General features: G+C 36.7%; 1 protein-coding gene across 1 annotated transcript; it reads right to left on the minus strand.

Moving 5' to 3' along the window:
- Positions 1 to 22,996: 22,996 nt before the first annotated feature.
- LOC140889178 (uncharacterized) lies at positions 22,997 to 24,109 on the minus strand. Its single transcript, XM_073296887.1, has one exon. The coding sequence runs from the start codon at positions 24,107 to 24,109 to the stop codon at positions 22,997 to 22,999; it is 1,113 nt and encodes a 370-aa protein (XP_073152988.1).
- Between the last annotated feature and the right edge of the window lie 431 nt (positions 24,110 to 24,540).

The raw sequence follows: 24,540 nt of genomic DNA on the forward strand, positions 1-24,540 counted from the left end.
TCAAGGCATAAATCAGAGAAGGATATGGTAGCTTCAGGGTCGGTTGAGCACAATCAGCAAAGGCCATGACTGTGTCAAACAAAAGTCGGCCATAGTTGAAATTTACTCCTGTTCCAATGGCATATAAGACTGGAGCCTGGTGCTTTGTGACAACGGTGGAATTTCCAGATGGAGTCCATGTCTTGACAGCAGTCTTGTGTAGAACAGAGTACAGAGAAGTGAGCTTGGCAGCTTGCAGCTTCTTAGGGTAAGCTGGAAAAATAGTGACTTGTCCTCCTGTGATGACCAATGTCATCTCATCCAAATTTGGTAGTGCAGCATCATCACCAGTAAGTGTATGGAGGAATCCATTAATCATAGCAAGACTAAAGGAGAAGATCTGCCCACGCACATACACCTTCTCATACTTGACATATCGTGGATCCTTCACAGCTTCAGTCAAGTTACAATAGAATTCTCGAACGATTTCCCTGCAATATGGACCAGCAGTGGAGACAGTGGCCAGAAGATTTCTCACCTCAAAGAATCGGTCCAAATTTTGAGCTCCATAGCTCTCCAAATCAATATTACGTTCCTCAAGGAACTCTCTGTCAGCATACTTATCCCAACAATCTGCAATATCCTTGGAATAAAAAGCAGAGGAATAAGACTCATTTACCCGATATTCTTCGCCTAAGATGTTGTCCAAGGTGTCGTCAACACCTTCCTCAACACCCTCTTCTTCTTCATCAGGGTCATCAGGAAACTGACTCTTCTTTCAATTCCTTCTCAGCATCTGAACCTTCACTCGAATCAGAGTTGGAACTATCAGAAGGTTGTGGGCGGTTATTAGCAAATTCCTTGAGCATCTTCTTATCTGGTTCATCATCCGATTCATGAATAGGGGCTGTAGCAGCGGACATAAGCTTTTTGCATGTAGACTTCTTCATTTTAGCCATGAACTGGGCTATCGACATCTCCTCATCATCAGACAGAACAGGAGGAGCAGTAGATGATGGTTCCTCAAGAACAGGAATGGATGCAGAAGCATCTTTCTGAATAACAGCAGCAGCAGATGGATTTTCTGATTCAGTGGATTCACTATCAGAGAAATCACTTGATGATTTTCTCTCAGCGGCAAAAGGAATCGGAATAGCTTCTCCAGATGGTTCCAAGGTACTCGATTTTCCCCTTTTTTGGCGTACTAGCTTGAAATCTTCGTCAGAGCTTTCATCCCCAGAAGTAAACTCAGTATCCACCAAAGATGGTCTAGAAGATTGACCCTTTCCTCGAAATCTCTTTGAAGCTGTATAATCTGGATTATACCCAGCCTGTCTCTTGGATCTACGGGTCAAGGATTTCGTGGGAAACACCTTGTTTAGCACGGACATATGAAAATTTTCCACGTCAATAGAATTTCCAGGCTCTCCTGGGGCAATGGAATCCAAGGGCACTGGTTCTTCAGCAACTGGAATAAGAGCATGCTCGGACAGAGGTGTTGTCACACTTTCAGCAACATCTTCCGTGTGGCCCATCTCCGATCGAATATCTTGGGGATCAAAACCCTTTCCTTCCATTTGAATATGTGAGGATGAAAAATTTAGAAAGAAATAGGTCAATAGTAATCAGAGAGCAATGAGAATAAAAATATGCGGGACGAAACAAAGAAATAATATATTTCCATAAACAGATAAGAACTCAATTATATAACAAACCAAACATTTTCCTATTCTAACTTGGTTTCTCAGTAGGCCCCCAACGGTAATAAAATCCCCAATGGTAACTCTCCAAAAAAATGGTAACAAATCCGATTTAATTTAGGAAATAAATTTCTTTGATTTCCACCGATAATCTAGGCCCAAATATTTCACCAAATATTTCCAAGTTTAACTCCTCATCAAAATATAACACTACTGAAACAAAATCCAATCCCATTCAAATTCAAAAATTCACAGGATAGGGCAAAATTCAAAATTTTTGTTTGATCAGAATTCATAACCTTTCGTCCAAAGATATTCACAAATAAAAATTTGCATGTCCTAATTATGTCTAAAAACAGAGTGTGATAGAAATTAAAATGCAATCATATGCACAAATTTATGTAGACAAGTGAGGTGTTTTCCACGATGTTGGCAACATCTCCCAGCAACACTTTAGGATTCTGAAAGAATTTTGATATCAACTTTATTATTTTTACAGAAGTGGTAGCCTGCACAGTACACTAAAGGAACGATCTTCAAATGGACCCCTTTAGGTAGCTTTTTTCATTTGCTTCTGATTATCAATCAAATTTGATGATTGACTCAATTCAAGCCTAATCATTTTTGTTCTTTTGTTATTTTGATGTTTGCAAAGTCACTTTTCATTTGGGACAAGATCATGGATTGCACGAACGTCCCTCCACTACTTTGTGACTTAATCAGAATTATTCTTCGATTAATCCAAATTAAACTGTAAAATATTTTGCAAAGAATCCTGAGTGAAAACTAGTCAATGGTTACAAAGTGTCCAACACATCACAAAACAAAATGAATGCATGAATGCAATATGCCTAAGATCCTAAAAATGCATAAGCATAAAAAGGTGTTGTCACAGGGTGTTGGAAAACACTCCTGACAACATCTCGGTTCTGTCTATAATGCACACATACTGAGAGAATTCCTTAGACTGAAAAATATCTCGAAATCCAAAGCTTTTGTAAATATATCAGCTAATTGGTTATTAGTTCCAACAAACTCGATTAAGATCATGCTTTTCTCGACCAAATCTCGAATGAAGTGATGTCTAATGTCAATGTGTTTGGTTCGAGAGTGTTGTACTGGATTTTTGGATATATCAATGGAACTAGAATTATCACAGTACACAATAGGAGTATCACTCTTAACACCATAATCATTTAGCATTTCATTCATCCAAAGGAGTTGTGAGCAACAACTACCAACAGCAACATACTCAGACTCGGCAGTAGACAGTGAGAAACATTTTTGTTTCTTACTATACCATGACACTAAGTTATTCCTCAAGTAGAAACATCCTCCCGAAGTGCTATTTCTCTCATCTAAATCCCCAGCCCAATTAGCATCACTAAACCCTACCAAATTCGAATTGGTTTCTTTAGTGTACCACAAACCCAAATTCAAAGTACCTGCCACATATTTCAGTATACGTTTCATGGCCTTTAGGTGAGTAATTTTTGGTTTGACTTGTATCTAGCACACAGACAAACACTATACATGATATTAGGCTTAATAGCACTTAAATACAAAAGACTACCAATCATGCTTCTGTAGAGGGTGTTGTCAACACCTTCAACAACATCCTCCCTAGACAGTTTTTCATTAGACCCCATAGGTGTGCGCATTTGTTTAGTGTTGTCATTCAGAAACTTCTTCACATGATTTTTAGCATACTTGCTTTGACACAAAAATATACCATCATGCATTTGTTTCGCTTGCAAGCCCAAGAAATATGTTAACTCACCAACCATGCTCATCTCAAATGTAGAAGACATGCACTTTACAAAATCATCAACAATTTTATCATTTGAAGCACAGAAAATTATATCATCCACATAAATTTGGCAAATTAAGATATTACCTTGAGACTTTTGCACAAAAAAAGTCTTATCAACTTCACCTCTTTTGAAGCCAATATTGGGCAAGTACTCAGTTAGTCTCCCATACCATGCACGAGGTGCTTGCTTCAATCCATAAAATGCCTTTTTCAACTTATACACATAATCAAGATGATTCGGATCCTCAAACCCTTTAGGTTGTTTCACAAAAACTTCTTAATTTAGGATCCAATTCAAAAAGGCACTTTTTACATCCATTTGGAAAATTTTCATTCCCATGTTACACGAAATAGCAAGTAAAAGTCGGACAGACTCAATGCGGGCTACAGGAGCAAAGGTTTCATCAAAATCCATCCCTTCAACCTGTGTATACCCTTGAGCTACCAACCTAGCTTTATTTCTAATGATGTTTCCTGACTCATCAGTTTTATTCTTGAAAATTCATTTAGTTCCTATGACATTACCATGAGCAGGACATGGTACCAAGTACCAAACATCATTCCTAACAAATTGTTCTAACTCTTCATGCATAACATTGACCCAAAATTCATCTTTTAAAGCATCTTCAACCTTTTTGGGTTCAATATTTGACACGAAACAAGAGAATCTTACCTGAGAATACGTAGAACTCATGCACAACAAACCTGCCATCTTTCGATAATCCACTTTCTCTTTTCTTCGAGTTTGCAAGTCTCCATGCACATCTCCATTGACCTGTGAGGTTGGGTGATTCTTCTGAATTCTGCTTGGAACATTCTTTCCAGCTTCGTTTACCTCACTGTTCTCATCAGTATTCTCATCAGTAGGCTTTTCCACTTTTGATTCTGGATTTTCTGTAGGAGGTGTTGTCGGAGGTGTTGGCAACACTTCTTTGACAACATCTAAATTTCCAGAATTATCCAACAGATCATTAACTTCATCCTTAGCTGTTTTCTTCTTTAGATCTGCAAAGTCATCAAAAACAACATTAATTGACTCAAAAATAGTCCTTGTTCTTAAGTTATACATCCTATAGGCTCGGCTATTTGATGAATATCCCAAGAACATACACTTATCACTTTTTGCATCAAATTTAGCAAGATGATCTCTATCATTCAAAACATGACATACACATCCAAAAACATGAAAATATTTAAGGTTTGGCCTCTTTCCCATGAGAATTTCATATGATGTCATAGTAGTACCATTCCTCAAATAAACTCTATTTGAAATATGACATGCAGTATTCATGGCTTCAGCCCAAAAATGTTTTGAAATATTTTTTGCACTCAGCATCACTCTTTCCATTTCTTGCAAAGTCCTATTTTTCTTTTCAGCAATTACATTTTGTTGTGGGGTTTTAAGAGCAGAAAATTCATGAGAAATACCTTTCTTATCATACAAACTAGCAAAAGAAGAGTTTTCGAACTGCTTACCATGATCAGTGCGAATACGGATTACCTTTAGATTATGTAGATTCGTAATCTTAGTGAGCAATTTCTTGAAGGCATCAAATGTGTCTGATTTTTCTCTCAGAAAATTTACCCAAGTATATCGTGAGAAATCATCCACACAAACAAAAGAATATTTCTTACCTCCAAAGCTTTCAATATCCATTGGACCCATCAAGTCCATATGTAAAAGCTCAAGGAAGCGTGTTGTCACAGATGTTGGCAACACCTCGTGTGACACCCTAGTCTGCTTTCATTTCTGACACGCTTCACAAATAAATGGAATACCAGATTTTAAGTTAGGCATACCTCTCACAGCATCTAAATTACTTAAGTTCTTTAATAACTTGAAATTTGCATGACCCAATTTTTGATGTCATAGATCAAACTCATTAATTTTGTGTGCCTACAAGCCATCTCTTCTCCGAGTTGATAGCAGTTGTCGGATGACCTAGTACTTGTCATGACACATAGATTTGAATCATCAAAAACTTTGCATAATTTCTTATCAAATTGCACATGCAAATTATCATCACAAAGTTGGCTTATGCTTATTAGATTGACAGTAAGTCCTTCAACATGAAGCACATTGCGAAGTTTAGGCAGACCAGCAACATTCAGAGTTCCCTTTGCAACAATGTTTCCCTTTGAACCTCCACCATAGGTTACTTTTCCACTTTTCTGTTCAACATAATCAGTGAGAAACTTCTTGGAACTTGTCATATGACGTGAGCTACCGCTATCAAAGTACCAAGCACCTAAAACGTTAGTCCTTAAAGAAGTATAAATCATATGACATTGAATATCAGCTTTTGGTACCCAAACCTTTCTTACATAAGATCTGTTTCTGGAGATGTTGTGGGGAGGTGTTGGCAACACCTTAGGCAACACCTTCAATGCAGATCTATACCTGTAGTCTTCCTGCAGCTTAAAACAGTATGGTTTGATGTGACCAGGTGTATGAAAGTAGTGACAAATGTACTTACGTTTCCTTCTAGACATTGAAGGAGTAGCAGGCTGTGGCTTTGGTTTTTGAGGGACATTTGGTGAGGAATTTTTATATGAGCTTTCAGTACTGCAACTTTCCTTGACAAACACAGGGCCTTTCGAACTTTCACCAACCTCAAATATGTTGTTTTCAAAACCTAAACCAGTCGTACCATCTTTTCCCATCATAAGTAGAGAATCAAGTTTGGAAGTACTTGAATTAAACTTGGCCAAAGTAGCATTTGCTTTTCCGAGTTCTTTCTTCACTTGACTTAATTCCATGTCTTTCTTACTCAGCATTACTTCCAGTCTTGACACATCAGCCTTCAGATCAGAATTTTCTTTTGAAAGAATGGTGTTTAACTTATTCCTTTCAATCCAATTAGTATGTAGTTCTTCAAACATCATCCGAGCTTCTTCCATGGACATTGTCTCTTCACCTGTATCATTATCACACATATTATCAGTAATGGAAGAATTCAAACAAACTGACCTTTGGGAGATGTTTCGGCCAAATGTGGCAACACCTAAAGGATTGACTTGAAACTTTTTCTTGCTCTCCAGTAGTGCAGATAAGGCAGTATGGCTTTCTTCATCTTCCTGTTCTTCTTCTTCGGACTCTTCATCACTCAAAGACGTGTTCATCCCTTTCCTAAGCGTGTTGGCGCACTCATTTGCATAAAGCCTTGAAAAGCATGACATTGAACAGTGTCCAACTTCTTTGAGGCAAACTTCTTCTTCCCTTCCAACATCAGTCGAGGCTTAGAAGTATCAACAGGTTTCCTTGGTGATTGTTCTGGTCCAGTAATCCTTAAAGGCTTGTTAGAGAACATTGGAGTCTTGAGTTTTTTATCCGTCTTTCTTGACTCTTTCATCTTCTTCAGATAATAATTGAATTTCCTAGTCATGAGAGAGATCAAATCATCTTCTAAATCAGATTGATGAACTTCTTGATGAAATTGAACATACTCGTCATATGAGGGTTTTGAGGCTTGAAGGGCTATTGATTTTTCTTTATCCTTCTCTTGTTCTGTATTGTTCATCTCAAAAACTTAAAGGATGCTAATCAGTTCAGTCATATTCATCTTTGAAGTGTCTTTTATTTCTTAAAGAGCCCAAATCTTCTCATTGAATCTTTTAGGCAAGGATCAAAGAACATTGTTCACCATAGTTTCACTAGCAATAGGTCCTCCAAGAGCATGCGCCTCTGTAGCTATCTCCCTAAGTTTATTATCATAATCAGCAATAGTCTCATTCTCATCCATCCTGATATTCTTAAATTTTGCGTTTAACAATCTCAATTTTGTTTTTCTCACGCTATCAGTTCCTTTACAGTGTTCTTGAAGAGAATCACATGCATCCTTAGCAATAGTGCAGTCAGATATGATTCCATACATCCTCATATCCACAGTTGCAAAAATTGCATTGAGTGCTTTAGCATTGTAGCTTGAACTTTGTGTTTCCTCGGCAGTCCAAGTTTCTTCTTGCTTGATGATATAGTCTCCATCTTCATCTAGCATCTTTGGAGGAGTCCAACCAGTCAGAATACTTTTACAAGTACGAACATCCATAGCTTTAATAGTATATCGCGTCCTATTCTTCCATAGAGAATAATTCGTTCCATCAAGGACCGGAGGTCTCAAGAACGAGTTCGCAACAGACGATGAGTCCATCTTATTTCCTGTAATAAAATAAACAAACCAAGATCATTTCTTAATATATCAAGAAGATGGCTCTGATACCACTTGTAAGGGAATGAGGTTGCACATAAACAGTTTGAGGTGTTGTCACAAGGTGTTGACAACACCTACAATAACACCTTGAGTAATTTGCAGCGGAATATAATTTAGGCGTGAATAAAATAAACAAGCAACCAAATAAATAGACTCAAATGATTTAAGCAAGAGTATAAAATACTCTTGCAACGCCTCAGGGATAAACTTCACTAGAAAATAATTCAAAGAGTTTTACAAACCCTAAAACTAGTGATTATTGTAAAAATCAATTTCTCAAAACAAGTGAGAAAATAAAGAGTAAAAGTTTCTCTAAAAATTCTATATGAAATAGAATAACAAAAACAAAGTAAGGAGAAAAATGTTGAAGCCAAAGTCACACGAGCAGCACACTTCTTGATCACCGATCTTCGAGTGTTCTTCAAGGCTTCAAGTTATGACGATCGATCAAAGCTTCAGAAGATTTTTTATTCTTTCTCAACGTACGTGAATATGAAGCTAATTTCCCTCTTCTCATCGGTCTCCTTCTGTATCTCCAATATATAGACTTGAATCCTTTCTTGTAGAAGTTTCCTTATAGACATAGGATTCTAGATCTTATTCCTTTTTTATCAAGTCAAATCTACATAGTAAAGAATTAAATCATTAGAGATAAGATAATAAATATTATGATAAACTTAATCATATCTCAAATTAAGTTAATCAAAGAAATAAATAACTTATTTAAAAGATACTTCATGTTCAAGAAAGACAAAATATATTAAATAAAATCTTTTCAAAATAGGATGATTATAAGGAATAAAATATTCCTTTCAGATTCCATTTTCAAGAAGATTATTATTCATGTGCTTCGGACTTTGTACACCCACTGATGTTTTAGTTGCTTGCGTGTTAGCCACTGATTAGCCTTTGACATGTACGTTGAGCTTAGCTATTTTTTATCGTTATCAGTTACACTGATTTTGTGATCCCGGGGGATGCCGAGCAGGGGCGGATTTAGGAACTTTATTAAGGAGGGGCAGCCGGACAGAACTAAAGTCACAAATATATATATAATAGCATAACCGCACACACGCGTTGCGTGTATATAAAATAATATAATATATTTATATTATAAGAATAATATGTTTTTTATAATAATTTTTAGAATTATTACTTTTTTCGTTCCTAAAATACTATAAAAGTAAAATTAAAAATTACTTATCATTTTATCTGATCCTATCTATAATAGTTAGTTGATAAATATATGAAAAATATATATACATAAATTCAAATTTACATATTTATAATGTGTAGGGACAATTTTGGAATAAAATTTCGTGTCCTCACTCTAAGGTGTTCAACGTTTATATATAGTATATGTATATATTATCATCACATAACAATAGTTAAATATAGTACTAAATTTAAATAATATTGTTAGATTTTAAATTTAACTTATAATTTACCGTTTATGACTTGAATTTTTTATGTTCATAATTTATGTAATTTTATGTTCATAATTATAATTTTAAAATTACAATTTACCCTAATTTATGTTCATAATTATAATTTTATTTTAAATTTAAGAATATTATAGTAATTTTATCAAAAAAAAAAATTAAGGGGGGCTTGCCCCTTAGTGGAGCCTCCCCTGATGCCCAGTGTATTTGTTCTGTTCTTATTTATCATCAATGATATGTGTTTCATATAAAAAAAAAAAATCAAAGGCATACTACGGGGAAAGAAATATAACTAAACTAGAATAATTTAAATCCAGCAGAACTTAAATTTTTGAACATGTAAAAAGAAAATCCCATGGTTTCAACCCCAAATCAAGCTGAGAAACTACCTTAAAAACCCAAAAATTAATTAGGGAGGTTAAGTATGGGCACGAGCATGCGAGACAATGGATAGAAGAATTGTTGCAGAGTGTTGAAAATTTGGGTTGTGTACACATTTAGAATTGATAAAATATTTGTGATAAAATTATTTCTTGATTATCAATTAGAGTGAATGAGAAATTAATAAAGTGTTCAAAAATAATTGTTCGAATTTTTCGAGTGAAAAGATTGAATATGAATATATATATATATATATATATATATATATATATATATATATATATATATATATATATATATATATATATATATATAAACACCAATTGATGTTTTGAATTTGAATTTGAATTATACATTTCAAATTTGATTTGGCAACTCCAATTGAAATTATTCATGCGGTCGAATGATTGAATAAAAGAGGCGGTTAAATATTGTTACATTTTTTGGTAAAAATATGTGTTTTATTTGAAGTGATGCACCTTTTCATTTAAGTCTTTCAATTTTTATAAATATTAGCAACTGTGGCACACGCGTTGCGTGTGAAACGAAAAAAATATAGTAAACGTGTTCATTTGAAAAAGAATAAGTTAATTTTATAAGATTTGTTTGTAAAATTCATCTCATTGTTCACTCATGCAAATTATAATAAATGAATATGATCCAGCACTATGACATTTAAAATTGATATATTTAGGCATGTAAATATAAGATGTGTAATCAATTTTATCGTAGCGATGCGATAAACGTGTTACACATGTGTGTAGACATGTATATTTCATACTAGCAACCGTGGCACATGCGTTGCATGTGAAACAAAAAAAAAATATAGTAAACGTGTTCGTGTGAAAAAGAATATGTTAATTTTATAAGATTTGTTTGTAAAATTCATCCCATTGTTCACTCATATAAATGATAATAAATGAATATGATCTGGCACTATGATTTTTAAAATTGATATATCTAGGCATGTAAATATAAGATGTGTAATCAGTTTTATCGTAGCGATCACTATAAAAAAACACGGAGCTTTGCCACGCTTCTACCGTCGCAAAAAGCGTTGCAAAATTGCATTTGTAACGCTTAAAAACTACCGTTGCAATACTTTGCCACGGTTTTTAGACAGACCGTCGCAAATATTTGTCACGGTTATAAATAAACCGTTATGCTACGTTTTTAAGTATAGCATAACAAACTTTTTGCCACGTTTGTACAAAAGCGTCACAAATATTGCAACGGTTTATTTACAAGCGTTGCAAATTTTGCTACGGATTTAAAAAACCGTTGCAAATATAAATGAGTGTATAAAAAAATAAATTTATATATTTATTTATTAATACCATAATATTATTACTAGTTAATGTAAACAAATTTATAAATAAAATTTAATTAATCCAAAATATTAAAAAAAAATGCACAACAATTATCCAAATGTCTAATCCAAAAGCATAAAATTTAATTAATTCAAAATATTAAATATAAGCGCAAAACAATTATCCAGAGTCTAATCCAAAAGCATAAACCAATATCTCAAAACAAACATCAATCTATCGATACAAAAGCTGCGACCAATCTGACGCCTGCTGTGTCTTGTCGTCATCACCCCCGTCAGCGCCACCCCCGTCAGCGTCATCATCTCTGTCGTCGTCGCGATCACTCGGAGAAGGATTTTGAATATGCAATGAATAAGATGGATAGGACGACTGATCAGCAGCACGTGTATCCTCTGCTGTTTTTTTTCTTATTACTGGCCGCAGAGAGGATCTTACCCAAGAGCTGCTCCATCTTACCCAAGAGTTTCTGATACTGCTGGCACTCCTGTTGACGCTGTTGAATCTCCGCTCTAGCAGCTTCTGCGTCAGCTACAACGACCTGTATTGCCTCATTCTGTGCGGCCATCGACGACTTTATTTGGCTAGAGCCACGAGGATGAGGGGTCATCTCATCCTGGTATATGGTATGTGTGGTGGAACCGATACCATATACCCGTCGATGACTAACACCACCGACGACATCGAAATATATCGCATTCACCTGCTCAGGGGTGGGAGTGTGTTGGGCATCTCCAGTATGCCTCAATGGGAACTGCTCGTCGATACGACGCTCCACCTCTTCCTGTTTTACCAAATGACAAATTTACATGTATGCATATGCCTCAAAATTTAACATTTTGGAAAAAATAAAGCATAATTGAATATATACATACGTTGATCTGCTGGCACTTGCCATCGGCAAAGGTCCCGTTCGCTCGCTTGTGCGTCTGAAGATGTAACACGTAACTGTTTGGGTCTCTGTTAAGCTCCTCACGCTGCATTGGACGTACATACATAGATAATTACAAGTAACAAATAATTAATATGATAATAATATTGATTATATAATATTTTCTTATATTATGTAATCAGATATTTATTACCATACTCGCAGCATGTACCGCAAAGGGTCTCGAGCCCACGATGTGCCTGGTCAAACCAGTCCCTGGACCAACAGGCTCGCTACGCATGTTCTTCCCGTACGCCGCCGCCATCTTCTGCCAACTTTCTTTCTTCCAATGTGCAAGATATGTCGCCCATATCGCCTGATTATCGTAGGAGGCAACTTGCCATTCTTCCTCCAGCGATGCAAGGTTTGACGGTATGCGTCAACACACTGGTTTTTCCAAATTTCTCTAATTTCGTTTTCATGTTGTGGATCCCACCTATACTTGGCCTGTTAATTAAAACAAAAACAATTTAATTTAATCAAATTACATTTTGATCAATAATAAAGAATATAAATATTGTAACCAATTTTGACTATTACAAAAATAACGTACCACAAATAGATCCCAATAGTAGTCACGCTGAGTCTTAGTCAAATATCTCCAGGAGTAGGTTCCCAAAAAAAAAATTTTTTAAAATTTTTTTTAACGAACGAAGGTACGTCGTTCTTCGGTGGAAGAATCCTGCAAAACAAATTCAAAACTTGGTGGGAATATTTTTTCCAACTTGCACATAATCAATGATATTTTCTCGTTCAGTCTTATGACATCACTTACTTTGATATTACGTGCAGTCAAGTTCGCAAAGAATAAACTCAGTTCTGTCAAAACATCCCAAACTTCTTTTGGTAACAGTTCCTTAAAGATGACAGGTATAAGCCGTTGCATGAACACATGACAATCATGGCTTTTCAAACCAAACACGCGTAACTTGTTCATGTTGACGCACCTCGACATTTTGGAAGCGTAACCATCTGAGATTCGTACATCTTTCAAACATCTACAGAGGGCGCGTCTTTCTTCTTTTTAGAGAGAATATATAGCCTTTGATCTGCCGCTGCCAATATCAAAATGCAACTCTGATCTTATAGACATGTCAACAAGGTCTGCCCTAGATTTTGCGTTATCTTTTGTTTTTCCAGGTGCATTCATTAACGTATTGAAGATGTTATCAAACACGTTTTTCTCGATGTGCATCACGTCCAAAGTATGTCTGACCGTGTTCGATCTCCAGTAAGGCAACTCCCAAAAAATACTTCTCTTCCTCCACCCGCTTGCTACCATTTTGTTTAAATCTTTGTTATGCTCTTCAGCGTTCACTTCGTACGATGGTAAAAAACTGTATGAGTCCAACTCGTCGAATAACTCATATACGGATCTCATAGTTCTGGCAGTGTGCGACACAGTGCGACCACTTCTGAAAAGGTTTCTGCTCTGACGCAATGGATGATTGACTGGAAGAAACTTTCTATGATTGTCAAACCAACTTGTCTTCCTTCTATGTGTTAGTGTGAACGCCTACAAGTCTGACATACAGTGTGGACATGCTTGTTTACCAGCGGTACTCCAACAAGATAACATTGAGTATGCAGGAAAATCACTAATCGTCCACATCAGAGCTGCTCTCAAAGTGAAGTTTGTACGAGAATGAACGTCGTATGTGATAGCACCGTCAGACCAGAGTGATTGAAGTTCTGCGATGAGTGGTTGTAGAAATACATCAAGTTTGTCCTTAGGGTTCTTTGTGAAAGAGTGGGTGCCCGGTTAGCCAACTTGTGGCTAAGGGCTTTTATGACTCTATGTAAAAAAATCTTTTGTTTAATATAATTTACACTTTTATAATGTTATTGACTTTATCTTTCTTCATATTGTTATATTATGATATAATATTGTTGTTTTGATAAAGACCTTGAATATACTATAGTGTATGTAAGATGTGGTAGCACATGGGGATGGCTATCATGAAACACATCTTATAGTCACTGTATATTCTGAACTGTTCCTAGTCAATTGAGCCATCCGCAAATAAGGATAAGGATCGCTCGAGATTGAGACTAGCATTTGCGATGCCGAGTGCCACGCTTCATTGGTATGGAACATAGAGATGTTCAAAGCATGCAAATGGATATTCATATGATGAATGATCGAACTTCCTATTCGGACTTTCCAAGTGGTTATCACTTATCGAGTGGATAAAGTCCGCGGTTTTGGTTGTACACCATTAGTCCTTATTACTTGAAACATCATTGAGACTCTATATGCTAGTACTGTACTTTGACTCGTTTACCGACTCTATTGGGGTCATCAGGTGTCGGGATTGGGTACAGTTACGACACATATAGGAGTCGATGCTTTGTTGTCAAGGATTCACCACATACTTGCGAGTATGGATATCCTATGCGATCTGAGGAGATATTAGTGTGACGAATCTCTGGCCAGAGTACATGATGTGTTTTAGGTTAATGGGTTATCCTAGTAACACATGCGATGTCACTAATAAATCTCCAAGATGTTATGCATAGTTATCGAATCTCGAACGACTCTCGATGTACCAATGGTTGTTGATTCGATCGGGATATATGGATGAAGGGACCGTACTGTACGCTAACCAAAATCTACTGGTTCTTGCAGACACTATCAGTAATACCTAGGGAATCATGGGGCGATGTTGCTAGGCGCTCTTACCATGATTCGATGGGTAAGTCGGAAATTGTTATTCCGAGTCACAAGGAGTTGTGAGCCCACGGCTAGCTGTATTCCTGAACCATTGAGGGTTACACAAGTAATGGATTACTAAAACCCGTAGAGATAGTTAAATTTAAAGAGTTAAATTTAATGAAAGAGAAGTTGGACTTCTTAACTAAAGGGAGTGGGATTTCCTAAAATGACATAGGGATGGACATTTTTGGAAATCACTGAATTCGGATTCAGAAAAATTATCTTGACTCTAAAAGATGCATAAATGGTTTCTATGCACATTGGTGAAATCAGTTTATCAATCGGAGTCACGATGAATTTTATATTAATTTCTATAACAACGGGCTTGGCTTGTTGGGCTTAAGTTATGGATTGTGGGCTTTAAGGAGTTAGAGTCCTGATACAATTATAACTAGAAATTATCTATAAATAGAGGTGTTGGGTTCGAAAATCAACGACATTGTGTCTTATAATTTTCGAACACTGCATAAATAATTCTAAGGGACTTTTCGAAAATTCCTTGCACCTTTTTGAGAAAATTCGGATTGTGATTTTTGTGAAAAATTACAATTCTGAATTAACAGATCATATCTGTTTATTCTCTACGCAAAACTTCTGATTGATTTCTAGTGCAGTCAATCAGAGGGTTTCTGTTTTCTGTTCGTGGACCTTATTCCGGTGATTGATCGTGATGCCATCAGTTCCCGGGATTTACAAGAAGAGCAGATTAAATTCTGTTGGAGTCCATAATCTCGTTTCGAGATTTAAGGTAAAACATTAATTGTGATTATTTGTTTTACTTGTATGAATTTAATCGTAAAAGTTTTGATATCCAGATATGGAATCGTTCCATATTAATAAAAATAAATTTTTTAAACTTCCGCTGTACCGGGTATCAATTTTAATTGATCTGAACACCGTTTTCCAACAGTGGTATCAGAGACAGGTTGCTCAGATCAAACGATTAAATTAATCGATTGTACAAATTTTTAAGCCTCGTTTTTGAAACAAAACAAATTTTAAAAAAAATCAAAATTTTGACGGGCAAAACACGGGCAGCGATCGGATCGCTGCCCAGCCCGAGCCCCGGTCGGGGCACGGGCTGCCCGGGATTGTCCCGGGCAGCCCGGAAAATTAAAATTTTAATTTTTTTTAAAATTTTGAATTTTTGTAATTCTTGTGTTTGATCCGATCGAAAATTGTTTTTGATTAGATCACGAGGCATCGGATCGAATTGTTCGAGTCCGAAATTTTTAAAATTGATTTTTGGATAAATTTGAATTTTTGGAAAATTTATAAATTTTATCCGTTAAATTAAATTTTATAAAATTAATTATTTTGGTACAATTGATGATAAGATATGATCTTATGGATGGATAAGATAAAATATGATTTTATCTTTTAAATTATGATGTCATTGCATGTTTATCCAATTATTTAATTATTGAATTTATTAATGGATAAAGGATGATCGATTGCCATAACCAATATTTTAGGTATATGTTAGGTGATTTACATTTGTCTTATTGTTGTTGGTGTTTATTAATGGGCTTGGTTTATAGCCCAATATGATTGTCATATGTAATAAAAGTGGGCCTGGTTTATGGCCCGTTCCCACCCCTAAAAATATATCCCATATTTGTCATCGAAATTTATTGTAAATTTATTAGACTTAGTGGGAGACAAAGATTTGAAGAAATGATGGGCCCAGCAGACAATGAAGACCGAAGAAATGTAAATTGGAAGCACAATGTAATAGGATTGCATTGCATACTTGCATATCACCTAGGATTGGACTTAGACTCGTGATTGGCAACCACGGGTCGAATAGTTAATGGGATCGATCATCCTTTAATAATATATGATATTATTGATGTATGCATGTTTAGACATAAATTGTATGAATCCCGCAAGCATACATAAATTTGAATGATGAGACAAATTTTCAAAAATAAAATCCCTCATTTTAAATATGATTTAAAATTGATATCAAGATAAACAAAAGGAAATTTTAAATATTGTTTAAATATTCCTACCTTCCATCAACGATCAATGTATGTGATGCTACCTGCGGATACGGTCCGACTCATATTATTGGGGGGGCCCGTTCGTCGGAAAGCTGTATATTGGATCGACACATGTTGTAAGTTGGGTGGAACTCCCATGGGATTGGCTCATATTATTGGGGATCCACATGGCGACCGTCCATCACAACTTAATATTGATGGGTCATCTTGACATGTCACAATAAACGGCGTCATATTATTGGGCCCTTATTGGACATGAGGTAAAAACATGGAGGTTGCTTTGGAAGCAATTGGGCTCTACCTTTTGAAAATTATGGTTGGCTGATATTATTCGGGACCATAGTTTGTCAATTGGACTCCATGTTCCCACTAAAGAAAATGTTTCTCGTTTTCACTAGAGGGTAGTGAAATCGCCAAAATAGTGGGAGTGTAATTCATAAAATGAAATTCGCCATATTTTATGTCTTAGTAAATTAATTAAACAAATCACTGATTATTGTCTGTTTCCTTTTCAGTATTTCATTACTATGAATTCGCGTAATCCACTACTCTCAATTCTCGATCAAAACAAGTTGACTGGCGCTAACTATACGGAATGGTTCCGTAAGTTAAAAATCATTCTAAATTCGGAGAAGGCTTTCTACGTGTTAGAGAAGCGTCCTCCGAAGGAAGCCCCGGCTAACACTAGTCCGGAAGATTTGAAAAAGCTTGACGATTGGTGGGACCATGATGTCAAGGCAAAGATTTATATGCTAGCATCAATGCTTGATGAACTCCAGAGGCGATTTGAGGATGCGGTGAATGCTGCTGACATTCACAGCGCACTCAAGGAACTTTTTGGAGCTCAGTCAAGGGCCGAGAAATTTGCGACTGTCAAAGAGCTCATGACATGCCGCATGCGAGATGGGACTTCGGTCCGTGAGCATGGGGTACACATGATTGGACTCATTGAAAAGTTGGTAAAACTCGGACTGACATTAGAGCATGAACTCAATGCGAACTTGTTGCTTCTTTCACTTCCTTTGTCGTTTGACGGCTTTGTGATGAACTTCAATATGAACAAGATAGAGGCCACCCTTGAAAAGATGGTCAATATGCTTGTGACTTATGAAGCCACACTAAAGAAGGATAAACCGGTACTCTTGGTTGGCTCCTCTTCTAACTCTAAGAAAGGACCAAGTGAAAAGGGTAAGAAACGTTCTGCCCCACCCAAGAAGATTGTACCAAATAATAAGGGAAAGGATAAGGCTTCAATTGGAATAAAAGATGAAAACGTTTGCCATTACTGCAAGAAACCCGGTAATTGGAAACGTAACTGCAAGGAATACCTCGAACAGTTGCGAACTGCAAAGGGTATGTTTTACATTGAAATAAATGTTTCGCTTAATACTTCTTCTTAGGTATTGGATACCGGATGTGGATGTCACATTTGCAATGATTTGCAGGTGATGACAAGAAGTCGTAAGCTAAGGATGGGTGAGACCCAGCTAAGGCTCGGGAATGGTTCTAAAGTCGAAGCCAAAGCTATTGGAGACATTTATTTAGTTTTGCAGAACAATTTTAAGTTATTTTTGAGAGATGTTTTATATGTTCCGGATTTGGTCAAAAACATTATATCTATTTCTATGCTTGATAGAGATGATTTTTTCTTGCAATTTTGTAAATGGGATTTGCAATATTTACAAGAATGAATGTTTGATTGGAAATGGACAACTTGAAAACGATCTATATAGCTTAAAATTAAAAGACGTTCCAATTAATTATGTTGATAAACCGGTAACAACAATTAAAAGGAAGGACGATAGTCAAAACCCGACAAACCTTTGGCATGCTAGGCTAGGTCATATTTTCTCAAGGAGGATGAACAAGCTAGTGGGAGAGGACATGTTTGATATGTCTGATATTAACTCTCTACCTACTTGTGAGTCCTGCCTAAAGGGAAAAATGAATAAATCTCCTTTCAAAGGGAAACCTGAGCGTAGTTAAAATCTGTTGGATTGATCCATACAGATGTTTGCGGTCCATTTAGGATTGGTACTAAATGTGGCAACACCTACTTCATTACCTTTACTGATGATCATTCTAGGTATGGGTATTTATATTTAATGAAATATAAGTCTGAAGCATTTGAAAGGTTCAAAGAATTGAAGGCTGAAGTAAAAAACAAACTAGGTAAAAGTATTAAGGCACTTCGATCGGATCGAGGTGGAGAATACTTAAGTACCGAGTTTTTGTACTATCTAAAAGAGAATGGGATTCTCTCACAGTGGACTCCTCCTATGAAACCTCAGCTTAATGGTGTTTCGGAGCGTCGCAATCGAACTTTATTGGACATGGTTCGATCCATGATGAGCTTCACTGAGCTCCCACCTTCGTTTTGGGGCTACGCGCTTGAAACGGCGCTATTGTTGTTAAACAACGTCCACACTAAAGCAGTAAATAAAACACCATACGAGTTATGGAATGGCAAAGCTCCTAAGTATTCGTACTTGGGGATTTGGGGATGTCCTGCTTACGTGAAGCAGACAGTGGGAGATAAGTTGGATAGTCGATCCTCCTTATGTTATTTTGTGGGGTATCCAAAGAATTCAATCAGATATTATATCTATCATCCTAATGAAACAAAAGTGTTTGTTTCAAGGAATGCCACCTTCTTGGAGAAGGAGTTCTTATTGGATAAGAAAGGCAAGATGATGGAACTCGAAGAAATTCGAGAAGAACCTGAAATACAAAATAGCGATCCTATACCTCAAGAATCATCACAAGACACGCCTACTACTAGGAGATCCGAGAGGACTTCTAGGCCTCCTATTAGATATGGTCTTCTTCTTGAAGGGGATCAAAGTGAACCCGACATTGGATGTGATCCAAGAAACTTCAAGGAAGCAATTTCTGATGCGGATTCAAATTTATGGCTTGAAGCTATGCAATCGGAAATAGATTCGATGCATTCTAACCAAGTTTGGTCTTTAGTAGATCCTCCCGATGGAATTGTTCCAATTGGGTGCAAATGGATCTACAAGAGAAAGCTTGGGCCTGATGGAAAGGTATTGACCTACAAGGCACGATTGGTGGCAAAAGGTTATACTCAAAGACAAGGAGTTGACTATGATGAAACCTTTTCACCAGTCGCAATGTTCAAGTCCATAAGAATTCTTATTGCCATAGCAGCATGGTATGACTATGAGATATGGCAAATGGATGTAAAGACTGCATTTCTTAATGGAAACATTAAGGAAGAGATCTATATGACGCAGCCTGAGGGATACACATCCATGGGAAGCGAGCATAAGGTATGCAAGCTTCAGAGATCAATCTACGGTCTCAAACAAGCATCAAGAAGTTGGAACCAGAAATTTGATTAAACAATAAAGGATTTTGGTTTCATCAAAAATCCGGAGGAACCATGCGTGTATAAGAAAGTAGTTAAGGATGCGGTAACATTCTTAGTACTTTATGTTGATGACATTCTACTCATGGGGAATGACGTAGGGATGTTGCAGTCAACAAAGATATGGTTATCAAGTAGATTCTCGATGAAGGATTTGGGTGAGGCCTCCTATATTCTTGGGATACAGATCTATAGAGATAGATCTAAGAGAATGATAGGACTTACTCAATCAACCTACATCGAAACCATATTGAAAAGGTTTTCAATGGATGGGTCCAAGAGAGGACATCTACCTATGTGTCATGGAGTTTCTTTATCCAAGTCTACGTGTCCCAAGACTGACGAAGAGATAGAGAAGATGACACACATACCATATGCGTCAGCCATTGGTAGTATCATGTATAGGATGATATCTACCAGACCGGATCTGGCCTATGCTCTGAGCGTCACGTGCAGATATCAAGCCAATCCCGGTCAAATGCATTGGAAAGTCGTGAAGGATATTCTTAAGTACTTGCGAAGGACTAAGAATGTGTTCATGGTTTATGGAAGAAGAGAATTGAAGTTGGAAGGCTACACCGACTCTAGCTTCCAATGTGACGTGGATGACTCGAAATCAACCTCTGGATTTGTATTCGTGCTCAATGGCGGTGCTGTCTCTTGGAAGAGTTCCAAGCAAGACACCACAGCGGATTCCACCACTGAGGCAGAATACATTGCAGCATCAGCTGCTGCTAAAGAGGCGGTTTGGATAAGGAAATTCATCCAAGAGTTGGGTGTAATTCCTGAAGCTGTTGGTCCAGTCCCGGTGTACTGTGACAACACGGGTGCCGTTGCTCAGGCAAAGGAACCAAGGTCTCATCAGAAGTCCAAACACGTACTGAGAAAATACCACATCATCCGGGAGATTGTGGAAAGAGGAGACATCAGTGTCGAGAGAGTGGCCTCTACAGACAATATCGCTGATCCGCTTACTAAGCCCTTGTCAGGACCATTGTTTGAAAAACATCGCGAAGCAATGAGATTACGTAGTATGACTAGTTGGCTTTAGGGCAAGTGGGAGATTGAAAGAGTGGGTGCCCGATTAGCCAACTTGTGGCTAAGGGCTTTTATGACTCTATGTAAAACAATCTTTTGTTAAATATAATTTACACTTTTATAATGGTATTGACTTTATCTTTCTTCATATTGTTATATTATGATATAATATTGCTGTTTTGATAAAGACCTTAAATGTACTATAGTGTATGTAAGATGTGGTAGCACATGGGAATGGCTATCATGAAACACATCTTATAGTCACTGTATATTCTAAATTGTTCCTAGTCAATTGAGCCGTCCGCAAATAAGGATAAGGATCGCTCGAGATTGAGACTAGAATTTGCGATGCCGAGTACCACGTTTCATTGGTATGGAACATAGAGATGTTCAAAGCATGCAAATGGATATTCATATAATGAATGATCGAACTACCCTATTCGAACTTTCCAAGTGGTTATCACTTATCGAGTGGATAAAGTCCGCGGTTTTGGTTGTACACCATTAGTCCTTATTACTTGAAATATCATTGAGACTCTATATGCTAGTATTGTACTTTGACTCGTTTACCGACTCTATTGGGGTCATCAGGTGTCGGGATTGGGTACAGTTATGACACATATAGGAGTCGATGCTTTGTTGTCAAGGATTCACCACATACTTGCGAGTGTGGATATCCTATGCGATCTGAGGAGATATTAGTGTGACGAATCTCTGACCAGAGTACATGATGTGTTTTAGGTTAATGGGTTATCCTAGTAACACATGCGATGTCACTAATAAATCTCCAAGATGTTATGCATAGTTATCGAATCTCGAACGACTCTCGATGTACTAATGGTTGTTGATTCGATCGGGATATATGGATGAAGGGACCGTACTGTACGCTAACCAAAATCTACTGGTTCTTGCAGGCACTATCAGTAATACCTAGGGAATCATGGGGCGATGTTGCTAGGCGCTCTTACCATGATTCGATGGGTAAGTCGGAAATTGTTGTTCCGAGTCACAAGGAGTTGTGAGCCCACGGCTAGCTGTATTCCTGAACCATTGAGAGTTACACAAGTAATGGATTACTAAAACCCCGTAGAGATAGTTAAATTTAAAGATTTAAATTTAATGAAAGAGAAGTTGGACTTCTTAACTAAAGGGAGTGGGATTTCCTAAAATGACATAGGGATGGACATTTTTGGAAATCACTGAATTCGGATTCAGAAAAATTATCTTGACTCTAAAAGATGCAGAAATGGTTTCTGTGCACATTGGTGAAATCAGTTTATCAATCGGAGTCACGATGAATTTTATATTAATTTCTATAACAACGGGCTTGGCTTGTTGGGCTTAAGTTATGGATTGTGGGCTTTAAGGAGTTAGAGTCCTGATACAATTATAACTAGAAATTATCTATAAATAGAGGTGTTGGGTTCGAAAATCAACGACATTGTGTCTTATAATTTTCGAACACTGCATAAATAATTCTAAGGGATTTTTCGAAAATTCCTTGCTCCTTTTTGAGAAAATTCGGATTGTGATTTTTGTGGAAAATTACAATTCTGAATTAACAGATCATATCTGTTTATTCTCTACGCAAAACTTCTGATTGATTTCTAGTGCAGTCAATCAGAGGGTTTCTGTTTTCTGTTCGTGGACCTTATTTCGGTGATTGATCGTGACGCCATCAGTTCCCGGGATTTACAAGAAGAGCAGATTAAATTCTGTTGGAGTCCATAATCTCGTTTTGAGATTTAAGGTAAAACATTAATTGTGATTATTTGTTTTACTTGTATGAATTTAATCGTAAAAGTTTTGATACCCAGATATGGAATCGTTCCTTATTAATAAAAATAAATTTTTTAAACTTTCGCTGCACCGGGTATCAATTCTAATTGATCTGAACACCATTTTCCAACACTTTGGGCCAGGAGCAAGCACAGTGAGAAACATGTACTCATCTTTCATGCACATCCAAGGAGGCAAATTATATGGAGTCAAAATCACAGGCCACGACGAATACTGCTGACCTGTCTGACCAAAAGGTTGGAAACCGTCAGCAGAAAGTGCTAGTTAACATTTCTGATCTCGGAGGCAAAAGTAGGGTGTGTCTCTGTGAAATTGCGCCAAGCAGGTGAGTTCGAAGGGTAAGTCATCATTTCTCCATCATACACATGCTCATGGTGCCATCGCATGTGTGACGTCGTTGCTTCTGAGGCGTACAAACGTTGGAGACGAGGCGTGAGGGGGAAGTAATACATCCGCTTGTACGCGATTTGCTTCATATTCTTTCTAGATCCACGTGATCGACTTTGTTTGTAGCGCGGATGCTCACAGAATCTGCATGTGGTCAACTCGCTTTCTGTACCCCAATATATCATGCAATTGTTGTTGCAACAATCAATTTTATCGACCGGCAGCCCCATATACTTGACTAATTTCTTGGTTGCATTGAATTTTTTTGGAAAATAGTGATCGGCAGGACATAACTCTGTCATTAATTGACACATGTCATTATAATTCCTTTCAGACATGCTATGTTGATATTTCATCTTCAACAACCTTGCAAGAACAGATAACAAGGTATGTCCATATGGATTTCCTTCCCAAATATCCTTCTCCGTCGATTTGATCATATCATATAGAGCTCTAGAAATCATGTTAGGATCCTCCTCGTTTACATTGACGTGGGGATCTTCGACAACATTGGTATCAGGATCCTCGTTCATTATCGCCTCATCAATTACATTTGGGTAATCATAATAAGTTTGGTCGCCTCCAAATTGGTATTCACTGTCAGAATATGAGTTTGGATTCGTTAAAGTTGCGAAATTGGGTGTCATATCATCTGTGCTCATACGCCGATTACTTCGAGACGAGGATGGTGCTTCCATATTAATTCCTTGAAACGATGGACGAATGTAATTTTCTCCATAAAGGTACCACTTGTAATAGTTAGGAACAAACTCATACCTACACAAGTGTACCTTGACCGTATTCTCGTCCCAGTAACTTAGATTCTGACATTTCTTATGGTTACATGGACATCTTATAGTTTCGTCAGGTAAACATGTCGGATTACTCTTTGCAAAAGTAACAAATACCTCGATCCCATTAAGGTATTCTTCATTCAATGATCCATTAACAAATCTCCGATCAATCCAACTTCGATCGTAAGCCATGCGGTGCTACAGTAACGGTTTATATTATATACTAAACATGTATACAATAAAAATGATATAATCTCACTACGTTATTATAATAACATGATTATATATATAAACTAATATATATAAAAGAATGAATAATAAATATTATAATGAGGTGTCAAATATTTATTTTATATAATAACATTATAATATATACAACAAAATATCTAAACGATAACAATAATATAATCATATCACATTATAATAATAATTGTATCAATCGCAACGTTTCTATTTTTTTTTGTGCATATACAAAAAAAATATAAGATCAATTTAAATAAAAAAAAATTGTATATATGCAAATTACGTACCTCTTCTTTTGGCTACGTACCAGATGTAAATTGAAGCAGAAAATCAGAAATAAACTTATATATTTCTATATATATAACAAATATGTCGTATAT

The sequence above is a fragment of the Henckelia pumila genome, chromosome 3, assembly GCF_033568475.1.
Source record: "Henckelia pumila isolate YLH828 chromosome 3, ASM3356847v2, whole genome shotgun sequence".
NCBI lineage: Eukaryota > Viridiplantae > Streptophyta > Magnoliopsida > Lamiales > Gesneriaceae > Henckelia > Henckelia pumila.

Excerpts from the sequence above, each read along its gene's own strand:
- LOC140889178 (XM_073296887.1), bottom strand. The coding sequence starts at position 24,109 with ATGGCTTACGATCGAAGTTGGATTGATCGGAGATTTGTTAATGGATCA.